Source organism: Accipiter gentilis, chromosome 1, assembly GCF_929443795.1.
Source record: "Accipiter gentilis chromosome 1, bAccGen1.1, whole genome shotgun sequence".
NCBI lineage: Eukaryota > Metazoa > Chordata > Aves > Accipitriformes > Accipitridae > Astur > Astur gentilis.
This window is the reverse complement of record NC_064880.1, coordinates 30,903,133-30,929,579: the sequence shown is the minus strand read 5'-3', so window position 1 is coordinate 30,929,579 and position 26,447 is coordinate 30,903,133. Positions and strand designations below refer to the sequence as shown.

Genomic DNA, 26,447 nt, shown 5'->3' with positions numbered 1-26,447 from the left:
GCCGCTCGGCGGAGCCGGCGGGGAAGGGAGCGGGAGCCCGCCCCGTCCCGTCCCGCCGCCGCCCTCAGCGCGGGGCCGAGCCCCTGCCCCGGCCCGCCGGGGCCAGGCGGCAGGAGAGCGGCCCTCGTCAGATCCGCCCGCCCGGGGCCGCCGGCCCTCCCTCGGCCCCAACTTCTCCCGCTCCGGTCCCGGGGAGCTCCGACCCCGGCCCCGTTCTCTCCCCGCTAGGCTGAGGGAGCCACCTCACGGCGCCGCCGGCCCCGGCCGCCCAGCCCCGCCGTGCAGCAAAGGGTTAACCCTCTTCCGCGTCTTTTAAGAGAAAAGGAAAAAAAAAAAAAAAAAAAAAAAAAAAAGAAAAGATGCTCTCACCGTCAATCTGTGAACCGACAGCACCTCCTACAGGGCCCCGGCGCGCTCAGCCTCGCAGCCGCGCTGAGGGCCCGGGGCGGCGGCGGCCCGCGGCGGGTGCCCTGCCGGGCAGGGGGCGGGGCGGGGCCGCGTCCCGCCGAGCCGCCCCGGGCGACGGCGCTGCTCCGCCGGGGACGCCGTGAGGGCTTGGGCGGGGAAAGCCGCCGAAACGTCGCTCCAGCGACCCTTCCCCGCCTTCTTTTAGCGGGGTTTTGAACCCACCGGGTTTTCCCGGCGCAAGGCTGTCAGGCCCGAGGTGGCGAAGGAGGCCCACCCCTCCCAGGGCCGCCGTGTCGGACGCCGACGACGGCGCCTCGTACCGGTAAGGTGGCACAGACTGTCCGAAGGGGAGTACCGAGAGCGGGGAGCCGCCTCCTCCGACGCTGCACCGACCTTCCCCAAGGCTGTCAGGGCGGCACCGAAAGCAGGAAAGGTCTCGCAAGGACGCGCGTTTTGTTTCAAAGCTCTTCAACGGGTAGTCTTTGAGACAGATGCATCCAAAATGTCATTACTCTTCCGCTTTAATTTTCACTCACAACGGCCATCCGTCACAATGAACCCGTCCCACGTGCCAGTCTTTTCCTGTGCGAAAGGGCACGATGTACGTAGCGTACAGCGAACTACGTGCAGACAAGTACAACGCAGAGCCCACAAAAATGCCTAGAACTGTACGTGTCGAGCTGTCCTTCCTTCTTCGGGCAGAGCTCAGTTCATTGCAGCTGGCAGATTCCTGTGCCGCACGCACAACGATCAGACTGACCTGCAAGCAAGAGACCTTTCTTTGGAGCAGAGGCACCTTCCAGTACTTACTGGTTATTCCTCGTATCCTCGTGACATGAAAACGTTCTACCAGAATATGCCTTTTGCCCTGTCACATTACTCTGGCCTCTCTTACACAGAGGGATAATAAATTCTTCACAAGAGGTTTTGCCTAGATTGTTCATACGGGCGTTTTGGCAGTCTCCTCCTGTTCTTTCTAAACCAGAGCTTCCACATACACATTTACACAGGGCCTGACTCTACTGAATTGTGCACGCCCTTTAACTCCCAGCTACTTCAGCAAGAACACCTGGAGCAACCTAATGCAAGCGCGTTTAAAGGAAGAAGGTGACATCCCTTAATGGCTCGCCCTTTCAAACTCATTCACATGCACTTAAAAGATAAGCCAAGTCACTTCCACTATATATTATAACTCTGTGTGATACTGAAAAACTTCTGAGTGACCGTTTTAAGAAGCAGAAGTGGACCGGTAATAAAAGATAGTCCCATTTGCCCTTTGAGTGAGGATGGGAAGAAAGTTGCTTGCCAGAATACCGAGTACGGTGATGCCTTTTCACCTGTCCACTAACCAGTGTGCTTCCATCTGCCACCCTGAAGTGGCAGAGAAGCATTTCCTTTGCAATAAAAACCTGGTGAAGTGTTGCCTTGTGCACTGCTACTGATTCAGAACTCTGGAGAAGAAGGCAATTCTGACTGTTTTTAAAGAATAAGATATTTTATTATGGAAGTTCATCTTCATAACAATGTGTGCAGAAAATGACTGACAATCATTAAAAAACCAAGATGTTTGTTTCATGAAAACAGAAGGATGACTATTTACACTAACTTTCTACCACAAACAATGAAATACCTGAAACAGTTGAGGCAGTAAATATTCTTTTCATGTCTTGAGAGATTATTGAACAATAACTTGACATTGTACTGACACATACCAACAGGGGTTCAAGATGTTTAGATAGCCCTGACCAAGCTGTACACTGCAGGAGGTCAAAAAATGTTGGCTAGACACTTAAGTGAACTATGTCTCTCTGTTGTTTTAACTCATAAAATTGATCTCTTACAGGGAACTTTAGGAAAAATGTTTCAGTATGAAAAAAAAAACCCTCTACAATACAATGTTTTGATATCTGAAGCTGTGATTTTATCCGGAGCTATCTCAAACGTTTGTTAGCATTTAGCATATCCCAGGACTCTTCCCAAATTACTGTTTCCCCTCACAGTTGCATCTAAACAGAAATCATCATTGACAAAACCAAGAATATCACACGCTGCTCTGAAGTATTTTAAAACCCTAAAATCAGGTCTATGAATTACTGCATGTCTACAAGAGGTATTTGCCAACAAGTATATTTATACAGTAAGAAAAATACCGTAACATTTATACCTAATTTACAAATATTCCAACATTATAGAAATGACGCTGTTGGCTTTATGTAAGAAATGCTAGTTACAGAGGTTGGAAAATGAACAGCAATACATAATTGAGCCCTTGTTAAAGGTATTCATCAAAACCCAGAGACATTCTTGTTTGCACCTGTCCCCTATACTATCTGGGTTTTTTCTTCTCTCTGCTTCTGCTCCTACTGCGTCTGCTCCTTTCTCTGTGTTCCACTTTACGGCACTTGTCCCCATAGCGCTCTCTGCATTTTTTCTTCTCTCTGTGCGTATCTGTGCTGGGGCTTCTGGTTTCATTTTTCCTGTGCCGCTCTTCACCAGGGCTTTGACTTGGACTTTTTCTTACTTGCCTTTGCCTGGAACTGCTGTGACTTGTGCAAGGGCTTCTCCTGCTCCCCTCATCCATGCTTTGGCTTCTACTATCCCTGTCCTTTCTTTCAGTCTCTCTCTTGTTGGTGCTATGGTATCTGCTTTTGGACTTTCTTTCCCCCTCACAGGAGCTCCATTTGTTGTTCTCCGTAGAACTATCTCGCTTTAAAAGTCTGTACTTCTCCCTATCTTTGTCCTTGTTACCGTGACTACTGGAGAGATCTTCATAAAGTTTTTCCTTCCTAGTCTTTGCCTTTCCTTCTGAATCGCTGCTGCTGCTAGCCTCTGAAAACTTGTCTTTTTTTCTTTTCTTAGAATACATCTTCTTTTGTGCTGCTTTATCTCTGCTGTCAGTCTCGCTATCACTGCTGCTTACTGAAGTCTCACTGGAGGATGAGGAAGAGGATCTCATCTTATGTTTCTTGTGTTTACTTTTGCTTTTCTTCTTTTGCTGCTTTTTCTTCTTTCTGTCTTTCTTTTTCTTTTTCTTCTCCAGACGATCCAACTTCCTTTTATTTTCAAAATAGAAGAGTAGCGTAATCAGCCGTGTTAAGATATTCTAAACTACAAAGTCATTGTCTTTTAAAGTTCATTACTTGTGATGACCTGCACAGTAAATACACTATATTCCATAAAAACATGTTGAATTCCTCTCCTCTTTCAGCAAAGTATTATTTTTAAACTTCTAACCTGACGTTAACCATAGTAAGAATCCTCATGTAATCCACAGCTGCTCCCTCAGAACAGGAGGAATATGATTTTTTAATTCTTTAATTTTAAAAAACACTTAAATTTTAAAAAGATGTGTCAATTTTGGCCTTGTAATTAGGAATAAATACATTCAGTAGTGCTTTTTTTTCCTTGTCAGCCTGCTCTGGAGACTTTGCAAAATCATTGCTGCTTTTGTTTGTACATTTTTATAAGAGATTTTGAAAATGAAAAAAAAACGCAATTAGCATTCACTTTCTATTAACGATGGAAACTGAGACTCTAAAGCCTACATCTCCGAGTTCTCCAGGCAAATAATATGGATATTTTCAATAACCTCTTCTGTCACAACTAGAAATTTACATTTTCTAGCTGTTAAGTACAATATTCCATCATGAACATGCATTCACTGCTATTTGACTGCTTTCACCTAGTTTTTATTTCTTTCTGTATATATTCTTCTCAGAAAATCAGTGACTGAATAGTGAAACTACTTTCAGTGTATTAAAAAAAAAATCCCTTCAGACTAGTAAAATCTAAATTACCCAAATATTTACTGAACTTCAACTTTCAAAATATAAAGTATTGAAATTTCATTGTGTTGGGCCAGCTGAAGTTCAAACAAAATACCGTTTTAAATTACTCAAACTACATACACATTCCTTACTTAAAAGGAACATAAAATATGCCAACTATTTTCAGAGAATTATTTATTATATATGCAAATACCACATGTACCTACCTACTCATGTGCCTGCTTAGCCATTCACCTTTCTCCTCTCCTCCCACCCCCCATATACAGAACGTCCTTTAACCAAAAAGGCCGTTTTAACTGTATGGGCCGTTTAGGCTATATGGGACCTACCAGGCAGTAGTTAGTATTTTTCATTTTATGCATTTTCAGGTTATTTCAAGATAACATTGCAAATTAACAGAGACAAAAAATGTAAGTCATCTGACACGTGCAATCAATAGGATAGAAGCAAAGAACCAAAACCCCATTAACTAGAAAACCACGGGGAGCTCCCTCTGCTGGAGCAGCAAACTGTAAACCCTAATCCCAGCGCAGCGTGGAGCTAGGCTAACCTTGGCCCTGGGGTGCAATGTCAGTTTAGCCTCACAGGAGAAGGTAACAAACTTTGCCAAATTGTAAACCAGTAAACAAGAACACAGAAGTTTTAATCCGGGAAGAACATACTGTAAACAATGGAGTGCAAAATAATATTTTAAAATAGCAACTGACAGCATCTTCAGTGAGCCAATCAATTATTATTATTATTTCCGTATCCCAGTTAAATTGGTAATGAGCCCCAGTGCAAAGGCCTGGCAGCTAGATTAGAACAGCCAGATTAAAACAAAACAAAACAACCGGATTAAAAACCCAGGCTGCATAATGCCATTTGTGGTCAAGCGTATGTTAAACTAAGCTGATTTTCTTCTGTACTGACGGTACTAAATTCTGCAATGGCATAGAAGAGTTACAGGGACAATCACGGAGTCCAAACTATTGGTGATACAGATCCCCTCCACTAGGTACCACACTTACCTTAGAAGTTTCTGTTTTTGTTTGGTTGACAATGATTTTAAAAATTCAACTTCTGGATCATCATCTCCTTCACTTGCAACAAATTCCTAGGAAAATGTGGTAAGACATTAAGTTCTTATATATAAAAAAAATCTCTTCATTCAGATTTCTGTATTAAAAGTGATGCCTCTATGTACCTTATTTTTGCATAGGTACAAATATATTTGTATTGCTAAATCAGCTTAAGACTCTTTGGAAAGAGCAGCAAACTCGCTAGCAAGTGAACTCCCTCCCTGCTTCTGTCTCAAAGCTGAGTAGGTGTTATAATGTGGGGGTTATACAACAGGAGTTATTAGTAACATATGAAAAAATCACTGCTAGGGAAAGAAACATTTCTGAAATAGTTAATAAAATGAGCCAATTTTGGAGCCCACATGATTCCCCAGGATAAGTCACTCCATTGTTATCATGCTTGGATGAATAGGTAAGATGCTAGTCCTGCTCGAACCCAGAGTAATTTAAGCAAATTACTTTTCTGTCTCGGTTTAGTCATTAGGAAAATGGGTATTAACACGTCTACCTCACTGTTGTGTTATTAGTCTTTAAATGTTCATAAAATGTTCTAGCAATGCAAAATACTGTAATCATATAATCTACATACAGTAACGCAATCAGCAAAGCATAGCTACTTTGAAGACCCTGAATTCTTCAAATTATGTGCATCTGGTACACTACAATTCTCCACTGTGATGTTTTAAATTTTAGCCACACTCAGGAGGGGAAAGAGGAAATAAAGATTAAAAAGCTCTTCCAAAAAAACCCCACCACACCTAACATAAAGCAAACATACTGATGTCACTGTGATACATTTAACAGTGCCCGTACGCTACATTTTTCTGGGGTACATAGCTTTTTTAAATGGAAAGGTATATTCATCTGTGGAGACAGAATGAATTGTTGATTTTCTCAAGATTTCAACAGCTGAGGGCTGTTGTCCCCTCTCTACTAGTGGTTCGACTATCCTGCCGTATGAACAAGGGTTATTTCATGGTGCTCAAAGAGTATATATGAATTTTTCACTTTACATTTTTATTAAAGCACCTCAATTAGAAATATAGGCTGTGCAGTCTAAGTAAAGACAATTAAACATATTCACTCCCAGAAATAATAAATGTAACAATAGTCAATCAAGTAAAAAAATCTTCAGATACAGCATTCCTGGCAGTAATTATTTGTGCATACTTCCTCCAAAGGCTAGCATTACATCAGAAGTAAGTGGCAAAACCCCTAACCATCCCCTTCATGAAAAATCCAATTTCTAGTCACGCAGAGGAGAGATTTAATTTATTATATGTGGTTTAAAAAAAAAGGAATTTATGATTCACCATTCTGACTAAAACAAAGCTGGAAAACAGTAAGTTTTTGGACATTTTTCTACTGGTGTAGCTATTCAGCTTTCCTATGGATATGCATATTTGAAAACATTAAGTAGCAATTCATAAGCAATCACATTTAGATTTATAGACATTTTCAGCTTACTGGTAAAAAGATCATTACCTGTGATGGATCATTTGCGGTCAAGTTTCTCCCCAGTACATTTTGTTTCAGTGCAAACCCACTGTTTCTCATCTCCGCTATTAGCTCCGAGGGGTGCATTGATGGCCCTGTTCACAAAAATCACAGTTTGAATGTATCATTTATATCTCTCTACCTTTTTTGGACTCCACAGTAGGAATTCAGTTGAAGCTTTGTTAAGTAAAATCACAGCTAAATCAACTCAATAATCTTCTGCTGAGCAAATAATCAGATATGATTTTCTAAAACAGCAGTCTGGAGATTCAGAATAGAAAATAATTGCATTTTTCTTTAAGTACAAGGGGATTCTCTTATGTAACTTTGTCATGTTGAAAACAATATATTTAGGTAAGTCTAGTAATATATTTCTATTATAGTAAAAAAGCATGGGAAACCTAAAGAAAGCACATTAAATAAGACTTTTAGGTGCCTCTGCTCCCCCAAAACAACGGGAAAACGCACTTCTAATATATCACTAATAAGGCATTTTTCATAATGACACAAATTTTTCAACTTAAACGTAGAAAGTAACCATTATTAGAAACTCAGTATACATATGGGAAATAAATAAATACATGAAAATATTATCTATGTCCTTACTTATTCCAGGAACCCTCCCAAATACGCTGGGTCTCTAGGCTGTTACCTCCTCAGAGATTTCTGTTTTATCAGCTTAAAAAATACACTACATATTGCATTAGAGTAGGTGTTTGGGGTTAGGTACATGTTATCTTTCTTCGCAAACATCTAACAAGGAACAAAATACGAGATGTATTTTGAATCATTCAGAGTTGACTGCATAATTTATAAACCCTGTAACTCACTCTTTTGCTTTAATTGAATACCTGTGATCATCAGAACCTCACATACTTGTTTGATTAGGTACTTTTTCTTCACCCTAAACATACAGTCTTTTGTTAGGTCATTTTCAGTGAATTTCCTTACCAGTTCATTCACTAACCTTACTGTCCATGATTTACCACTGCTGTGTAAGGTAAATCTAAATTATAAGGAAGGTAAAACAAGAGCATGGAGCACATGATTACTATTACTTCAGTAAACTAACTGTAAATGGTAAGATTACTAGTCTTGTGAAACATACTGATCCTGCTTTGTGGTTTTAAGAGTTTCCTAGTTGTGGAGATGGACAAAACTCAGAGATTTTTAACAGAAAAGTATGGAAAGTAAAGGGAGATTTTTACTATGGAAAATATATGGAAAGTAAAATAGCACTTTCTCAAAAAACTATCAACTTCTTCTTATACAGATATAATGGATATCTGGATAATACACTGCTTACAGAAACAAACAGGCCTATATGTAAAGCAGGAAGGAAGAAGATAAAACTTTGAAAATGGTTTAAGGAGCCCTTGCATTACTGAATTTCTTTTCACAAGTTCCTTATCTGGCCAGGCAAAAGGATTTTCTAATGAGATACCTTTTATTCTTTCCTTAAGTTTACATTTTTATTGAGCAGGGGGTTATCCCCTGCCCCTCCCATGTATTTTACCAAAAGTGCTTTTTCTTTTTACATGTTATGGTGTAATTGTAAGGTCACTGATAGTTAATGAATGTATACGGGCTCCAGTGTCTACATTTTTGCTTATTTCAAATTTAAAACCTTGCTTTGCTTGCTGAAATGTGCCCTGGCTGGAACAGAAACTGACATTAGACAGAAACCTAACAACAGAATTTGGTACCAGTTGATGTCTTGATCTGAAAAGGCCACATAAACCAGCCATGTAGTTCAGCCAAATACCCTGTATGAGGAAGCTGAATGGAGACAAAGTGTAGAGTCATGAAAGACAATTTCACCATACCAAAGAAACCAAAACATTTGACCAGACTGAAGCCTGGAATACCCCTGTTATTCAAAGGCAGTAAGAGTCACTGCCTAACAAAGTAACCTAACTAACTTACCAGGTGTTCCCCCCTTCAGTGTTGCAGCATTGTACACATTTTGGTGTGTATTGGATACCTAATTATTCTCATTAGCATGATTAGACAAATAGAGGAATATAACTTGTCCAAATCTATACAGGAGATCTGCAAAAGCACTAAGACAGAAGCCCTAACTTTGTGGTTCCATAGGAGGACTATGGGCAGAATCGACCAGAAAGGTATGAAGGCATATTGGCCTTCAAAAGCACAGTTCAGAAGTGTTTTCTAGAAACAAATCTTTCGGGCATTCTTTGTACATAACACTAGAAAGAGGTAAGCAAAATCATTTCCTCTTTTACATAAAAAGCTTATAATGAACCCACAATACTACTGATTTTTGGGCATTTGTGCCCAATGGATGTCAGTTGTGCTCTAACACAGAGATCCACACAAGTGAACAAGAGACCTGTTAGAGTGGCTGCACAAGCTGGGATCCAACACACAACCACATGCAAACTTTTGAGTTAGCTTCCACGTGCTTTTTAGAAATTAAATCAGCACTAAGTTTTAAAAACAAAAAACACAGATATGCTTAGAAGGAAAGCAAGCCAGGCTAAAAATAAATTTATGAGACTTCTCTTTCCTTGTTTATTAATGACATCAAAGAGACATTCACAGCTCCATCTACAACATTTTAGTCGCAACATGGTATTACCATGACAAGGACAGTTAACAAATCACTGTTATTCCTGTTTTGTAGATGTATACAAGCTACATCAAATGCACCTACAGAACCTTGAGAATAAAATGGTTTATGAAATAAATTATTCCTGTTTTGGTCTCCCTTTAATTGTGAGGGAAACAGTAATTTAGGCTCAGCCTAGCTTGTGAGGAGATGCAAGAATCTCCATGAAGCTTTAGTACATACATTATTTTTACTGCAACTAAAGGTTTTAGAAAACACTAGGAAATGAGATTCAGAAAATAAACCAACCCCATAAATGGAAGTAGAGTCAAAACACAGCCCTATTTCACAACGCTTCTGCGTGCAGACCCCAGCCAGGTACGACATATAAGCATGCTGTCCACTATGGTTGATTACAAAGGACTCTCTTGCACCATGTGATCTTTGCAGTTTAAAAAACATTAACATAACATTTCTGAGAGAACGACACAGGTGAACCTCCTCACACTTTTTTTTCTGAACAGCTGATGCCACTGAACTTATCAGAAGTTCTGCTGCCCAACAATAGCAAGACCACGTCACTACCTTTGTTCCGGTAGCAATGCTAGACCACAGTAGAGAGAAAGAAATATCTGATCTGGGAAGTCTAAAGAGACTGGTTTTTATCTGGTTACAAGCCCAGGCTGAGAAGTTCAGTTAAGACATTATATTTGACAATGGCCACACAACTTAACAGCAAACCTCTATTACTATCTACTTTCTGCAACACAACAATGAGAATCAAGAAAATTTTTATTTTCCTAAACTCCTTTACTTGGAATCAAAGGAATCAAGTGCTTGGTGACTTTCTTTTCCCATCCATGGCTCAACAGACTGCTTTTGATTTATGCTTTAATGACTTTGATAAGCAGATCTGATTTTCTTTAAAATATCAGTGACAGTTTGAGGTCTCCCAGGATTCCTGGGCACAGTTATTTTATGTGACACCATTGAGGCTTGTAACACACTTCTTGTTGGGCTGCTTCTTCACAGAGTCTTAAAAGATGCAGGTGCCTAAATCTGTGAGCAAACAATCACATTCCCATTTCCACACTATAAAATTAAGTAGGGGATTTCTCCTAGCTAATACAAATGAGTGAGACAAAAACTCTAAAAGAAATCCCAAACACTGAACCTCACTTAACAGAGATTTGAAAAACTCAACTTCTCAGAAGTGTCCCTGGCTTCCTTATTTAGGAGCTAAAGCTTATATTTTGAAGCCACCAGTATACTGGCTGGTAGAGCACCTCTTCCTTTGTTTGGTATGAATTGATTGTGGAGTCCTGCTTGGTAGAGACACAACTCTGCCCAGGGTGATCAAACTTGGTTTGACTGGTAAGCCAAAGAGGTAAATCTTTTCACCCTGTCTTTGGCTTATAACTACATTTATGTCATCACCCTCCAAGATCTTCAGACAAAACAGTACTAATATACTTGATAGGCATATATCTTCATCTGGTTAAGTTCCAATTAAGTCATAAACTGTAAAACAGACTGTAAGATTGAGCTGAGAGGCTCTCAGTTGGCTACAATCTTGGGAACTGATGTTAGCTAAGTATTCTTGAACAGCACCCATCAACTTGCAAAAAAATCACTCCTACATCAGGCATAGAAAAATACTTTGTGTACTATGAAAAATGATGTCCTCATATATGCATTCCTGATGGACTTGTGAGACAGTCTGTGAAGAAGCTACCTGTGTGAACTCACGCAGGTGAAAACACCTAGAGATGACACTTGAGTTGAGAGTTGAGCCATGAGTTGAGAGAATGTTAGATACAAGAATCCTGTAAAAATAGCTGATTGCTACAACTTCTGACAACTAGTCTCTCAACATTCTTCCATCAGCAAACTAAAAATAAGTTCAAAGTTACAGTGTTTCATCATCTGTTTCTTATTCTTTCTGAAACAAGTCAAATACAGTACCTTGCTATTTTTGAATATGATTGTCAAGCTTATTTTCTGGAATTTACATTTTGATAGAGAAAAAAAGAAAAGAAAAAAAACCTTTAAAACTTTTCCAGATGACACTTGTTTAAAACTAAAACATTTATCTGCTTTAAAATTAATTCAGAGTCTCAGAAAAGCTTTTTACCATATAGTGAAATTAATTGCATGCTGATATCATACTTATTTTTATGCATTAAGACAACTGACAACTTGGTAAGTTTTCTACAGCTACTTAAAATTATATTAAGAGCTTGCACAAAAGAGGCTCCATAGTTAAAGACCCACCAAAGGGTTTTTTAAATATTTTTTTCATGGCCTTTATAATTCTCAATAAATAGTGTTGCCAAGCAAATAGGCTACAGTTTCTTCCTGCTTCTTACTTCCCATAGAAGTTCTTGCTGTGTTCATTCTGTTATCTTCTGTTTAAGATACTATTTAAGGAAAAAATCCAGTTGACTCAGAGTTGTGACACAAAATCTGGAAACTCAAACCATTCAATGAAGCATGAAGAAAACCTGAGTGCAACCTTAGCTTGACAGCTGTTGGTGCATCTTTATAATATTTGTATAATTAAACAAACAGAAGAGCTGTAAACAGAATTTTTCTGAAGCCTATATGAGCATCAATTATACTGGATTGCAGAAGGATATCACACTAGGATTTCTACAACATATTGTAAATTTGCTTTTTTGTAACAAAGAGCACTCCAATTTCTTATCACGCTTAACTGAGATAAATTTTACAGAATCAGTTTTGCTTCTATTAAACAACCAGGGAAGGAAATATAATTCTGGATTTCAGTTACTTAAATGCCTAGCTTACAGCAAGCTTTCCCACCCCGCATTACTACCCCCACTACCATCCCAGAAACAAGGGAAACCTATAGCCGCAATTAATTTTCAATTCTGTCTGTACTTCTCTTGAAGCTGCAAATGCAGAGTGTATTGTAACACTCTGTTGTTGCCAGAATGTTTCCTCCAAGGGGCCCGGGCCCAGGACTCTTAGGAGAACAATGCTCACTGAAACACACCATCTAGCAAGCCTCCATTAAAATGTCTAAAGCACATTTTTCAAATTATCCAATATTAGAGAACAGTATGCTAAAACCTCTTTTCATAACGACTGTGATTAAATACCACTTTTTCTGCAACAGTTTCAGTGGCAGTAAGGACAGACCATAATGTTATGATTGCCAGCCTCACCAAAAATAGCAGTTTTACTTCTATCTACTCATGATAGTCTTGACGGTATCTGCTCAATTTATTGATAAAAGCTTTCACTGCTGTCACCAGTGAGATGAGCAAACTGAATTATTCTTTTGCAATCAATTAAGTTTTAAATGGATTTTTATTGTGGAATACACATGGAAAGCAAAGAGATAAGAAGCAGTAATAGTGTAACCACTATTCCCACCTGTGGCAGGGCAAATTACAGTAACCAGTTGTACTTAGGTAGTGGCTGCAGTTATGTATTGCTATGAAATGGACTACTCAGTGTAAAAGTTACTGAAAAAGGCAGTAGATTCTTCATGGTGTCATTTTAATTACAACTTTTTTACCTTTATTTTAACTCATGTTTATTTTGTGTACCATCAAAACAGAATATTTAGAATAGGGCTTTTTGAGAGCTTCCCCTGCCTGAGAATGATGTTCTGGTGTGGGACATCTTTTAGTTTATAGATGTGAACATTTTAATCTAAAAATATCACCATCATCATACTATCAGACTTCTGACTTGGTAATAGAGAGATAATTTACATGAACATAAATGTAAACAAAGCACACTGGCATATCTGCTATCAATTTGTCAGTATACGTCACACTCAGTATACTCCACTCTACCATGTTTAAAAATTAATTTATGAATCAAGGACAAGATACTTTCAAGGCATAGCCTTTATTACTACATAATTTTTGTTAACAAAGTAGGCCTAAAGCATGTTGCCTTCATTCCTTCTTACGTGCATCTTGGACAACATGAGGCCATAACTCTTCCAAATTGAAATTTGATTTTCTATGTAACAGTGATACTGAAGCCACGCTCTGCTGTTGAAAAATAAATAAGTAAATACTCCAGGGAGCATGGAAACAGCTCTTTCTCATTAACTAGGTTTTAGGAAACCACTCTGCTTGTGGGTTTTAGTTTAGCACACAATCACATGAAGAATGAATATACTCTAAATTCAGAATGCTGCCTTCTCTGGGTGGCAGCAAAGGCATAACCTATGATACAAGGCTTTTTAGGTTTTACTTTATAAGAGGAACTAACTATAAAATTAGCATAGACAGTTTTGCCAATACATCCATAGACTTTTTTTGTGCTGTCCACAAAGTTTCATATGTAGTTGTTTTTTTTTTAATGGCTTAAAAGGAAATTGAACAAAAATAGAAAAAAATTACAGACTGAGCCTAACCACACTGTATCACCTGTGAACTTTTATTGTGGTTGTGACACAGGTAAGAGCAGTCACTTATCTAATGGACAAAAAGTTATTATCAAAATTATGTGATCATGATCCTGGTCATGAAGAACGTAGCAAATTTATGCTGCCTCTAATAATTCAGAATTGATTGGTTTTTACTAATAATTTTTTCATTTATTTCAGAGATGACTGCATTCAGACTATATCTACACTTCAAAGCAACTGCTGCTGTTGGCATTGAGAGAAATCAATTAATAAAATAACTGGCTTTTAATTAGCTCTTCTTCAGAGCATCTGCAGTTAACTGAATTTAACACTTCAGCACAGAATTTCAGTATAATTTGCTGTGCTTTTGTCATAGGGTATTTCAGAGAATCCTGAGTTTCCTTTTTACTTTTTTTTGAGTAGTAAAAACCATTTAACATTATCAAACTGCTATAGGAATCCGTATTTATTGCCTAAATGCCAAGCACAAGACTTTTAATAGAAATCTGTATTTTATGCATTCACACCAAATACAGAGGCTTCTGAAACATAAATGGAGGATTATTCTAAAACGTGACAGTTCTTAAACTATGTGAAGATTTAGTTAAGGTTCCTACTGTTCACAATCAAAGGCCTCAGCTGCAGATCATAAAGGAAGGTTTCATACACTGTATGTTTCTACAGGTGACCATTCATACAAATATTCACAGTTAACATATTCAAATACTTTTTCTTTGTTATTACAGATTCAAGAGAACACTTAAATCAATTCCTGCATTCCTGATACAATGCAGATTTTTATCTGTTGGGAAACAAAAAAGTACCATATTTGTCACTGAAAAAATGCAGTGAGATACTGACATAACATAGACATAGATTTCCTTTCTTCCTGTCTCCATGTGACTGATAATTTCAACAATTACTGTGGAAAGGAATTTCACCCAAAAGCTAAAGATCAGTTGAACACACGAAGTGATAAACTGATGGAAACCACAATCACAAGTAGATTTACAGCACCCAGGCAATGAAAAGAGAAGGCACAAACTCTAGGAGCTGATAATGAGTCTTTAGAAGGCTGCATTTGCACAGACATACCTTGAGTTTTTTTATCTTTGTAGACGATAAGACACTAGATACATAGACATGTTGCTCCATTACATTTTCACGATTATTTGCCTGAATTTTCCACAACATGCTAATCACTTTACAGTACTCTTTCTTCTCAGTAATTTCACTGGATGGATCACATATGGAGCCAGTCAGCTGTAAAACATTCAAACTAGTCCATAGCAGAGAAGGATGCCCAGCACTCTCCAGGCTTCGGTTTCATAGGCCAAGAGCATAAGAACCATTTCTTAGCATCCAACTTCTTCTAAGTACTCATTCATAAAATTACCTCCTCATTTGAGGCACTAGCCTTATTTCTTAAGGTAGCAATACCTTTCTTCATAAGATAGTAATAGATTCCTAGCAGGTTATTTGTTCTAAAAACATATGATAGAAGTTGTAAGCATTTAAGGTTTCATAGTTTTTTAGCAATCCCCTCCCTCACTGAATAAGATAGGTTGCTTGGCAGAAGTGGGGGGTGGGTGGGAGGTATTCAGTTTGTCCTAACTTTACCTGACCAAGAAAGTTGCAGGGAATTTTGAAGTGAAATAACAGTATTACTTCAAAATATTTTGCACAGAAAACCTACCAGTCGCTGCTAGTAAAGTCAAAGGCTTTTCAGGCTTCAGCAATAAAGCACTGAAAAGCACAAAAATCAACAGGTGCTGCTGGTTAATGATAAAAAAGGATTGTAAAAACAGGCAAACTTTTAGACACTAGTGACCTGGGTTTTTTTTACTGGTATATATTACATATTTTATACATGCATATATACACAGCGACACACAAAGTCAGAACCACAAGTGATGTTTTCATCTTGTCTGAACTTTAAAAGTTAGGATTTTATCAGTAAAAACCCCTGTAAATCAGTTTAGCCCAAAGAAGCATTTTGATTGCCTAATTTAGCTTTGTAAAGAAGTAAATCTTATAAGTTGGTCTCTGTAAGCCTCACAGCTGGAACATTCTTAACACTACTTTGCAGTTTCCAGTGATCAAAGTAAGTTACTCTATATCTAAAACTAAGAATTTCATAATGGAAATAATGCAACACCAGGGGGTGCAGTTATCATGAAATAATTACACTCCTGGGAGATTACAGACAAGGCTGTACCCCAGGGGTGTGATTATCCCATGATAACCACATCCACTGAAATTGCCTTATTGCAAAAATAATCTCTATTCACTGGTGAGATACTATTCAATAGGCGCTTTTTTAATGGTAAGATTATTATTTTTTTTTTTGTATGAATTACCAGCTAGATTAGTAAAATGGTCCCAGAAGCAAAATAACTAAGCCACCATGCCTAAATTAAGGTACCAATTATAATTATTTTTGTTTGCTGGAGCGCTGTAGTGTATGTCACATCTTGAAAGACAGCAGTCTTTCAGTTCTGTGTCACAAACATGCTTTCGCCCTGCAGCAGTTCCACTAGAGTAAACTGAAGTCCATGACTGGTCTTTGCATACAAGATATTCAACACTGAATCCAAAACAGCAATTCCCAATCAGTTTATGTGCAAAGAGGAAGATTACAATGGAGTCTTCACGTAAGATTCAAAGACAAGCGTCCTTCTGCCAAAATAAGAGAATCATAGTTTATAGATTTTATGGGAAAGAAAAAGCCTATATTGGTGATTATTTTATGATGTGAAAGAAAATGTACATAGGATCAATAACTCTTTTTCCTCACAGAGAAACAGAGCAGGAACTTTAGATAATGCAACTAAATCAGACATAGGAGTTTCATTTTCATTCATTTGAACTCAAACATTTCTTCTGAGGCTGAAAAAATAGTCTGAGTCCAAATAAGACATTTTGTTTTACTCTCTTTCTGAAGCAGGAAGAAATGAGAACAAAACACAAACTGAAGTTGTATCAAGTGCTCTTGAATTCAGTTCCTGCATTACTTAAATTTTTTTTCATTCAAATAAGGAGTCTACATTCTACTGAAACTTACTGGTTTGGGCATTTAAAAAAAAAAACACCCACAAAACATTACCCCCTGGGCTTTTATTAAATTGAAGTCACCATTCAGCTAAGACCTTTGAAGGCCCAATTTTTTGGAGGAAGAAAGGGAAGGATGGGGAAAGGTTGCTTTTGCTGGTTTTAACTCAATAATTTGGTTATGCTAATAAAACAGGTTTTTTACCCTCATTTTCTGTCAAAAGGTTTTGCTTTTGACCAAGGAGAAAGATGAAAATGTCCCTCCAATTAGGTAAGTGCCAATCCTTTATACGTGCATAAAGATTTGTTAGCAATACTGTGGTTATCACTGTTTGTACTGGTTTTGGCTGGGATAGAGTTAATTTTCTTCATAGTAGCTGCTATGGGGCTATGTTTTGGGTTTGTGACCAAAACAGTGTTGATAATGCTGGGAAGTTTTTGTTACTGCTGACAGGCACTTACATAGAGCCAAGGCCTTTTCTGCTTCTCAGCCCACCCTACCAGCAAGGAGGCTGGGGGTGCACAAGAAGTTGGGGGAGGCGACCCAGATGGGACAGCTGACCCCAACTGACCGAAGGGATATCCCAGACCATATGACATCATGCTCACCAATAAAAGCCAGGGGAAGAAGGAGGAAGCGGGGATGTTCAGAGTTATGGCGTTTGTCTTCCCAAGTAACTGTTAGACATGATGGAGCCCTGCTTTCCTAGAGATGGCTGAACACCTGCCTGCTGTTGGGAAGTGGTTAATGAATTCCTGATTTTGCTTTGCTTGTGCATGGAACTTTTGCTTTACTTACTAAACCATCTTTATCTCAACCCATGAGTTTTCTCACTTTTACCCTTCCAATTCTCTCCCCCCATCCCACCAGGGTGGAGTGAGTGAGTGGCTGTGTGGGGCTGAGCTGCCTACCTGGACTAAACCACCCTCTTTCCTTTCCAGGTTAATTAACCCTGTTCAGTAGTGTTCCTGAGAGCAGCTACCCTTCCACACTAGAGATTTCTAAAGACTTCAAAGTTATTACATGATGGAATTCAGTCATGAGTCTAATTAGTATGTAATAAACTTCTCCTGTGGTTCCTGAACTTGTATGTATGAGATGTTTCAGTCCTTCTTTACAACAGAGCATCTGAAGTTTCTCCCATTATTGTTCTCTGGTTAGAAACACATTTGGGTAAATGCATGAAGACAACAGTGAACAAAACAAAGTCATCTATTTTCCTGTGTGTTGAGCATGCTTCTCTAAAGCAAAAGAACAATAACGTTCATAAGAACAAGGCCTGTTAAAAGTCTCCTACAGGGAACCCAAAGCATTTCCTAAAAGCTACTTCTGCAGAAATTAGTAATGCCAATGTCCTTAGAATATCAGATTCAGAACCGTGAGGCCAAGGGTTCCCAAGCACCGATTGCTTAGAGATTCATTAGCAGGTAGGACGCTTTGCAGTATATGGATTAGCATCTTCCAACGCTGTGCTGACGCATGGTGTTCTCTAACAAGGGAGAGTATTTTCAAAGATTGAAGAATCCTAACTAAATTTAGGTAGTGTAACTACCATGCACTGCCTAGAAAAAAACCCCGATTGAGTTCAGTTTGCAAGAAAAGGATGTGAGATCATCTTTTATTAGGATGAAAAGACTATAAATCAGAGGAAATGAAGTGCTATCAAGTAAATAACTTCAAAGTAATAGAGCTCTTTTCAAAGACTTTACAAAAAAACTCCAAAGATTTACTCTTTAAAAAACACATTTCAATGACTTATAGCCTAAATATGGTCCTTCTAATGCAATTAATTTCATAAACTAATTGGAGTCCTGCTATATCGACTATTGTACTAAAATTTTATTCTGGTTTCACCTTTATTCCTTATTATACCTGTATTTCCCAGATGTACCCTTTCATTTATGAGACAATATTTATATTTCAATTTCCTGACATGCAAACTAGGAATAAGCTTTCAAAAGCTGACTTTCTACATATGGAATTACCTCTTGACCTTTAAAAGTATTATTTGCTCTAATAATTTAGCTCAACATTTTTCAACTCTTTCTTGAGAGCTGGTTGCAAACATTTTTTACACATTTAGCTATTAAAAAGCCCAGTCAAATAAATTAAATACACATTCCAGATTTGCTGTGTACTATAAGCAATCACTCCCTATCCTTGAAATCCCTATTCATTGTTCTCTTCAGAGGCGCATATTTTCTTCTACATTCTAGAAACAAACAGACAGCTTCTGAAAATTGTTCTTTGGAGTTCAGACCTTAGAAGTCAAGTGGTTTTGTACTTTTTCTTTTTTGTTTTTTTTTGCCGCTGACAATCACAATAAATTAAAACTCTGGACTATTTACATGTTTTTTTACTAGTTTTCTAAGCATGAGGAGACACTTGTGACACATGCCGGGGGGTGTAAGGGTGGGTGAAAAGCAATTCAAGTGCTTTTGTTTGTTTTTTTTTTTTTTTTAAACCTAATCATCAGTTCATGAAACACAGAAAGGTTTCATAAAAATATGGTATCATAAAAAGTCTCTGTCCCTTACAAAGCGGTATTTTCTGCAGTTCTAGGCAATCTAAATAAGAACAGTGTGGCAACAGACATTTTTGCAGTACTATAAAATAATCAGAAAATAATTAGGAATTTAGTCTAGAGACATAAAACCAGCTTAGGAGTGCATGCAATTACTTATAAAGAGAAGCCGGAAGAAGCAGCAACTGAGGAGATGTGTTGTACAGAGGAACAGAAGAAGGTTCTTAGAGGTGGATACCGATTCAGCACTAGGGCTAGGAACAAAGCATTAAGTAGAAGTAATGAGAGGAAACAAACAGCAAAAAATAGAAACGGTCGAGACAAGATTATATTGTTGGGGGGTGTTGATCAGAACATGATAGAATTTGTCTTTTTAATGTGGCAGTGTCTTGTCGGGAAATGTAAAAACACTGTTTTACCCTCAGTGTAGGTTAATTTTACAGCGCTAACTGCAGATCTACAGCACTGTAACAACTGGGTAGAACTCTCAGCAGTGCAAAGATAATGACTTACTCCCAGCCCAGACAACACAGGACTGGTGTCCGGGTTTAGTAAAAGAAAAATAATTTTTTTTTTTAATGTGTGACATAAGGTTTAACACATGATATGGATGAATTATGAGTCTTAAGAGAATCAGTGAATTCAATAACTTGTGTTCCCACTTAACTGTAGTGCTTCATTTACATATGTGGAATTTCCAGAAGTCAAAGAAGAGTAATTTAGCTCGTTATTAGATCAGATAAAGTTTCAGAAAAGTTGATTAAAAGATTGTATTCCTGAGGTTAGAAAAAGCAGACAACCTTTTATCTGATGATCTGATTAACTGTATTAACACTTCCTATAAGCCTTCTATCTGCTATTAAATGAAGAACTTAAAATTGTTTTAAACTTTACCTACAGTGTTTTTACAGTTTCCCCGAAAGAAAAAGTAGCAGTACCATTACAGCTGACTATTCAAATCCAAGAACAGTGTCTTACAAATTATATATACAAACCCTGATCTGTCGCCCACCCCTACTCCCTGAAATCCTTCCTCAGCCTATTAAAAAGTCTATGCTCAGCATAGTGCACTGTCTTCCAAGTTCCAGAGTTGAAAATGAGAGGGCATTGGTGGAGTCTGAGAATATCTAAGTAGTTTTACAGCACTTTCCTTCGTGCAAAATTAATCATATGTGCTAAATTCCACTCCTTAGGCTTAGAAAGAGTTTGGAAACATCCACAGCAGTCAAATGTTGCCTATACCTAGATAGTTCAGTTAGGTTTGAAACAAGCAGTTAGTCTTATATTGACACTGCAAAGTGTCCGTATTACACTGTTATGAATAATGAGTCCATTTTCAAGTTTGTGCAAGCACATACAAATATTTTCCACTTTCCCAGCCACACACTCCTAAAATTTACCCACATCATTTGAACTGGGCAGTGAAGGGGAAGTAATTTCTGCAGCACAAAAGCATATCTGACATGCAAGAGCTGCTCAGTATAATTCGATTACCCACCAAATCCTCTAAGCACAGTTTCTTCTAAGGTAAGAATGAGGGAAGAAAATAATTTAATGTTATAACCTACCAAATAGAAAGGCTGAGAATGTCAACTACAGGATGGCTAATACAATGGTATAATCACCAGACAGTGCCTAAAAGCAGAGGAGTGTAAGAGGCACTATTTCCTTTAACTTAAGGCTTCCAGGCCTCATCTCAAAGAAATGACATATCTAGGTGATCTAATTCTGAAAAGCAAGATTGTTGGTAAGCTAAATATGTAATAAAACTAAGAGCTGCTACGTAAAATAGATAACTTTAGGAAAGACAGAAGAAAACCAGATGTTATCAAGTGTGCAATTGTAATGGTATCCCCACAAAATTGAATACACAACATGGCACGTGATCTTAAAGCGCAGTACAGCAAGGCTGAAGACTCACCCACGTTACCAGTTGTTTCTTAAACGTGCCACAATTTTAAGAATCTTAGAAGTGTTACAAACTTGGGTCAACTTACAGAAAACAAAGTAATGTAGGCAAAAAAATTATTCAATTTGAATGTTTGTATCCACTTCTTTAAACCTCATCTAACACCAAATGCTGACTTCAAGTAACAGGAAAGCTAATAGAGGGAAAAAAAATTGTAGTTCAGAAAGCAACAAGAAGCCAGCTGAAAGGAAACCAGGCATTTGGAAATCTAGGTTTCAATTGCTTGTCCACTTACAGAAGCACAGTTATGTATATGAAAAAACCCCAAACCTCTCCTTTTTTCCAAGTGATTAACAAAGATATACTGATATATTCCAGCTTTTCCAAGCAGTTTGCCTGAATCTGAACTGGGACAGTCTTTGACAATCCATTACATTAATTTTTTTTTTTGGTGACACAAATGTCATTCTGATGTAAACAACCTCATTGCAGCTTCGCAATTTTTGCCACAGTTAGAATCAAAGCAACAGTCATCGCGTAATCTTTTTAAAATGTGTTACTACTTAGAAAATTAGGTCCCTGTCATTTGAAATAATTAACTTGAAATTGTGGATCCTACATTTGGAATTGTGCTGGTTTTGGCTGGGGTAGAGTTAATTTTCTTCATAGAAGCTGCTATGGGGCTATGTTTTGGATTTGTGCTGAAAACAGTGTTGATAACACAAGGATGTTTTTGTTACTGCTGAGCAGCGTTTACACAGAGTCAAGGCCTTTTCTGCTTCTCAGCCCACCCCACCAGCGAGGAGGCTGGGGGTGCACAAGAGGTTTGGAGGGTACGCAGCCAGGACAGCTGACCCCAGCTGACCAAAGGGATATGCCAGACCATATGACGTCATGCTCAGCATAGAAAGCTGGGGGAAGAAGAAGGGGTGGAGTGAGGGTGGACATTTGGAGTTATGGTGTTTGTCTTCCCAAGTAACTCTTAGACATGATGGAGCCCTGCCTTCCTGGAGATGGCTGAACACCTGCCTGCCAATGGTAAGTGGTGAATGAATTCCTTGCTTTGCTTTGCTTGCATGCACAGCTTTTGCTTTGCCTGTTAACCTGTCTTTATCTGAACTGACAAGTTTTCTCACTTTTACTCTTCTGATTCTCTCCCCCATCCCACTGTGAGGGGAGTGAGTGAGCGGCTGTGTGGTGCTTAGTTGCTGGCTGGGGTTAAACCATGACAGGAATAAAGAAGCATTTTCCCCATTTCATCAACTCTTTGAAATATGATAAACTTCAACCTTCTAAAATTAACATGACGAGTCCCCCCAAAATTTATAACCAGCACCTTTAAAAGACATTCACTGCCTACCTGAACCATCACTGGAGACTGAACTTGCGTTAATTCCAGAAAGGCCAAATAAGGGACATTCTCGATCAGTGTTTACATGACCCCACTTGTGGCATTTAATACATCTCACATTCCGCACCTAAAAGGGGGGGAAAAAAAAAGAAAGACGTAATTTAGTTAACAATACAGCTTAACATTTACAGAAATATCTATGTTACTAGGCGTAAGAGAAGCTTTTAAACTCACTGAGAAACAGATGATAAAATTAAGAGAGTCCATGTGAATGTTCTGCAGTTAGACAGTATTTGAAATATACCCAAGACATCCACAGAGTGAAATTTATGTAACTTGCCTGGATACCAAATGGCTGATCTCTGATATTCATATCATCCTTAGCATACCTGTTACACAAACACAAAAGAAAGCAAATACTCAATTCACTATTTTTTTAAAGCCATCATGTACAAAACTACCTTTTATTGTTAAGTGCACATCCGTTTCAGAGATATACTTCTGGTAAATGTTAGTTTTAACATGTTTTCAAATATGGATGTAAAATTCAAACAAAAACTAAGTTGATCAAGGAAATAGTTCCAGGTTTACAGATTCTACTTAATTAACTGCCAGGACATGTCAGGATTACACAAGTGACCTGCTCAAATATAAGAGTATTAAAAAAAAAAAAAAAAAAAAAAAAAAGATAAAAATGGTATAAAAGGTAAATAAGAAGAAAAAAAGTTTTTATTCAGAAAGAACACAGACATCTTACTTTTCTCGAGGGGCGACTTTTTGCCATTCAAATTTGTATTCAGTCTCTCCTTCTTGCTATAAAACAGAAAACATAGTAAGTTTGAAAATTTTTTTTTAATACATTTTAAGTAAATAGGAAGAAAAGAAAGAAATAATGCAATGAAATACCTCTTTAGCTTCCTCTTTGCATTTTCAGAAATCATGGAAAGAAAAGACATGATACATTAATTACGCATGTAAAATGCAGCTAGTGTCTAAGCTGGAGGCAAAACATTTTATGGTTTATACTAATACAACACTGCAAATACTTAAAAAGTAACTTTATTTAAATAGAGTGCACTTATAAATTATTGGCCTCTACTACGTGGTTACAAATCCTGTAAAACCAGAATCATCTTTTAAAACTATACTGATTTGATATACAAGTACAAAAAACTTTAAACTCTTCTCACAAAAGTAGCAACGATACTTAATTTTAAAATCTTCAAAAAAAAGGATTTTTAAGCAAAAAAATCACTACTTTAAAATTGCATTTCCTCTATTAAGAGATTACTTTAAGAGTTTTTAAAGGCAAATAACTGCAAAATTTGCTCTACAAGAATGAGCCCACCCAAGCATTTCCGAGGGTTTTCATACAAATGGGAAAGATGCATTTGAAGGGGAATGTGTTTTCTTTTAAAGGGAATATATTTTCTTAGTTCTGCACTTACATTCAGATTTTGCTAAAATTAAGTGACTGATACGAGTATCCACCAGGTACTTAGTAACTTCTGTTTATGAATCTACTAAATACAGTCACAGTCAGACCCACCAGAGTCAGGTCAGCCAGCAGCTTTGACCACAGAATCTCAGTATTTATTATTTATTTAACTTCCACTAATTAACTTCTTGCTTTCATATCTCCTACACTTGAAGTGTGTCAAGCTGAATTACGGGCAGAACCTTTAAGCAAAGGTGACCCTGCTATTTCTAAAAAGGAGAGTAGGCCAAAATACAGGTTTGTGTTGTCCGAGTCATTGCCTTGGTAAGGTCTAGTCCCCCCCATCCAAAGGCTTTATAATTGGCTAAAGAAACACCTTTGGTCAAGGACAGAATTTCTGCTGTTGCCAGGAAAGATATTATATCTGTTTTTAACCCTTCACGTTGAACTGTTGCTTAAAAAAATCCCCAACCATTCTCAGTCTGAAAGAAATTAAAGTATTGTGAGATCAAAATTATTACATACTATGTATGCCTGCATATTCCTACAGGAAGAACTAAAAATCATACCTTCTAGCATTACCTCACTATAAGCACACTATTTTAAAATAAAAGACATTGTGCTTTTTTCTTCAGAAGGTTTTTAGCTTTGCAGTACTGTCTGCTCACGATCAGGAAACCGCAGTACCTTTCTTTGCTCCAGGTGGGGCCTCATACATGAAGTTAAGACCATTCTTCACACGCTCATCACCCATAAGCAATCTAAATAAAAAGGACAGAGTTTGGGGTGACAAACAACCACATTGGTATTACTTAATAATAGTAAAAAAAGAAATGTGTGGCAGGAAATTGTTATAACAACTGGCAATTTTTCATTTGTTAATTTGAGTAACAAAAGCTGAACATCAAAAAACCTGAGAGAGTAGTCAATACTTTTGCATGCTCTGTTGTGTACCAAAAATCACACATTTCAATCACAACTGAAACGTAACTCTGTGCCTACAGAATTATGAAAGCCAGATTTCTGTGTGACCCAAACATATCGTTATACAAGGTTACCTGCTGTTCTGTGCAATGCAATGTATTTTGAAATGAATTAGAAGACACACACAAGCCACTTTAAAGAAGTTCTTGTGACCTCTGCTTAATCAAACACTAATTTATGAGTCAACAGCCTCTCCTACTACTATGGTCAGTGGGAGACAGTATTTCAAATAATTCACTATGATATGTCATTCACTGCCATGAAAACAAGAGACGGTAGGAAGAAGTGTGTGATCTTATGCCAATTCTCACCTATTATCATAGGATTCCTGTTCTTTCAGATACTGTTGCATTAATTCTTCTTGTTTCTTCTTATCATATGATATTTTCTGTTCCGCCATCCATACCTAGTTAAAACAAGTAAGTTTCTGCTTTAAACAAGCACAAAAACTGCTGCAAAATGTATTCACGTATCAATACTTAACTGGCTTACTCTAATGAAAATGCTTAACAAGAGAAAATTCCCATCCTAATCACATAAAATATATTATTTTCATCCAGCATTTCAACAAACGAACCTCACACAAGCAGGAACTTTGATAAGCTACAATTCCAACAGCATTTAAGAACTGAAGAGATATGAGAAAGTCTAGTAATCCAAAGGGAAAAGTAGGCTCAGAAAACACCCTGGGTGTCCCACTGCCTTCCCCATAGTGACGCCTCCTCACCTAAGTCTCACCAGACCCCAAACCCCAGGTTCTCTCGGGAGCTCCTGGAACGGCACAGTTCTGGGGAAGAGACCTGGAACCAGGTCAAGGCAGGTGTGAAATACTGGGAAAACACGAGCACATCGTGACAGGTGGGAGTTTGGACGATGTACGGTGCCTATTTATCCAGAGAACCAGGTGTTGAAAAGCTGGAGCCAGGAAAAGGCGATAGTTTTTCCCCCCAAGTGAGCCAGTAAACCTGAAGCTTCAAGTATTTCTCAACGTTTTTTCCTGCCTCTTCCCTCCCCCAACCCGGTCCCACCACAGGAAGGCCGTCATGCCCTACCCGTGCCGTTGCGGTGCCGGGACCCCGTCACCCCCACCCCCCACTCCCCGGGACGCCGCCCGGCCCCATCCCAGCCTCCCGGCCTCCCCCGGTGCGCAGCGGACGCGGGCGGGCGGGCGGGCGGCCGGCTGAGGGGCCACGGCGCCTCACCTCAGACCAGCCGCCCGGCAAGGGCCACAACGGCTCCCGCCGCCGGCCCGGCCCGGCCCCCCTCACCTTTTTGATGTTGGACTTGGAGGCAGGGTGAAAATCCTTCTTGCACATGAAGTTGGCGAACGACTTCCCCATGGCGGCGGCGGCGGCGGCGAGAGAGCCAGCGGCCCCCCGCGCTCACACAGGCCCTCGGCCGGCCGCCTCCGCGGGGCCTTCCGGGTCGGCGGGCGGGCCTTCCTGCGGGCCGCGGAAACGCCGCCGC

General features: G+C 38.7%; 1 protein-coding gene across 3 annotated transcripts; it reads right to left on the bottom strand.

Annotated features, from left to right (window-relative positions):
- Nucleotides 1–1,895: 1,895 nt before the first annotated feature.
- Nucleotides 1,896–26,403, bottom strand: CIR1 (corepressor interacting with RBPJ, CIR1). Of its 3 annotated transcripts, XM_049803101.1 has the most exons (11): nucleotides 26,249–26,332; nucleotides 25,708–25,895; nucleotides 25,292–25,386; nucleotides 24,684–24,757; nucleotides 23,465–23,478; nucleotides 23,316–23,371; nucleotides 22,899–22,947; nucleotides 22,568–22,685; nucleotides 6,743–6,849; nucleotides 5,207–5,292; nucleotides 1,896–3,461 (listed from the first exon to the last, which is right to left on the bottom strand). In XM_049803101.1, exons 3-11 carry the CDS (start codon nucleotides 25,378–25,380, stop codon nucleotides 2,735–2,737), a joined length of 1,320 nt encoding a protein of 439 aa, XP_049659058.1. In that variant the 5' UTR covers nucleotides 25,381–25,386; nucleotides 25,708–25,895; nucleotides 26,249–26,332; the 3' UTR covers nucleotides 1,896–2,734. The 3 variants fall into 3 exon arrangements, with proteins under 3 accessions (XP_049659058.1, XP_049659048.1, XP_049659065.1); XM_049803091.1 differs by lacking the exon at nucleotides 25,708–25,895 and having other exon boundaries at nucleotides 26,249–26,403; XM_049803108.1 differs by lacking the exons at nucleotides 23,465–23,478; nucleotides 25,708–25,895; nucleotides 26,249–26,332 and having other exon boundaries at nucleotides 1,897–3,461; nucleotides 25,292–25,388.
- Between the last annotated feature and the right edge of the window lie 44 nt (nucleotides 26,404–26,447).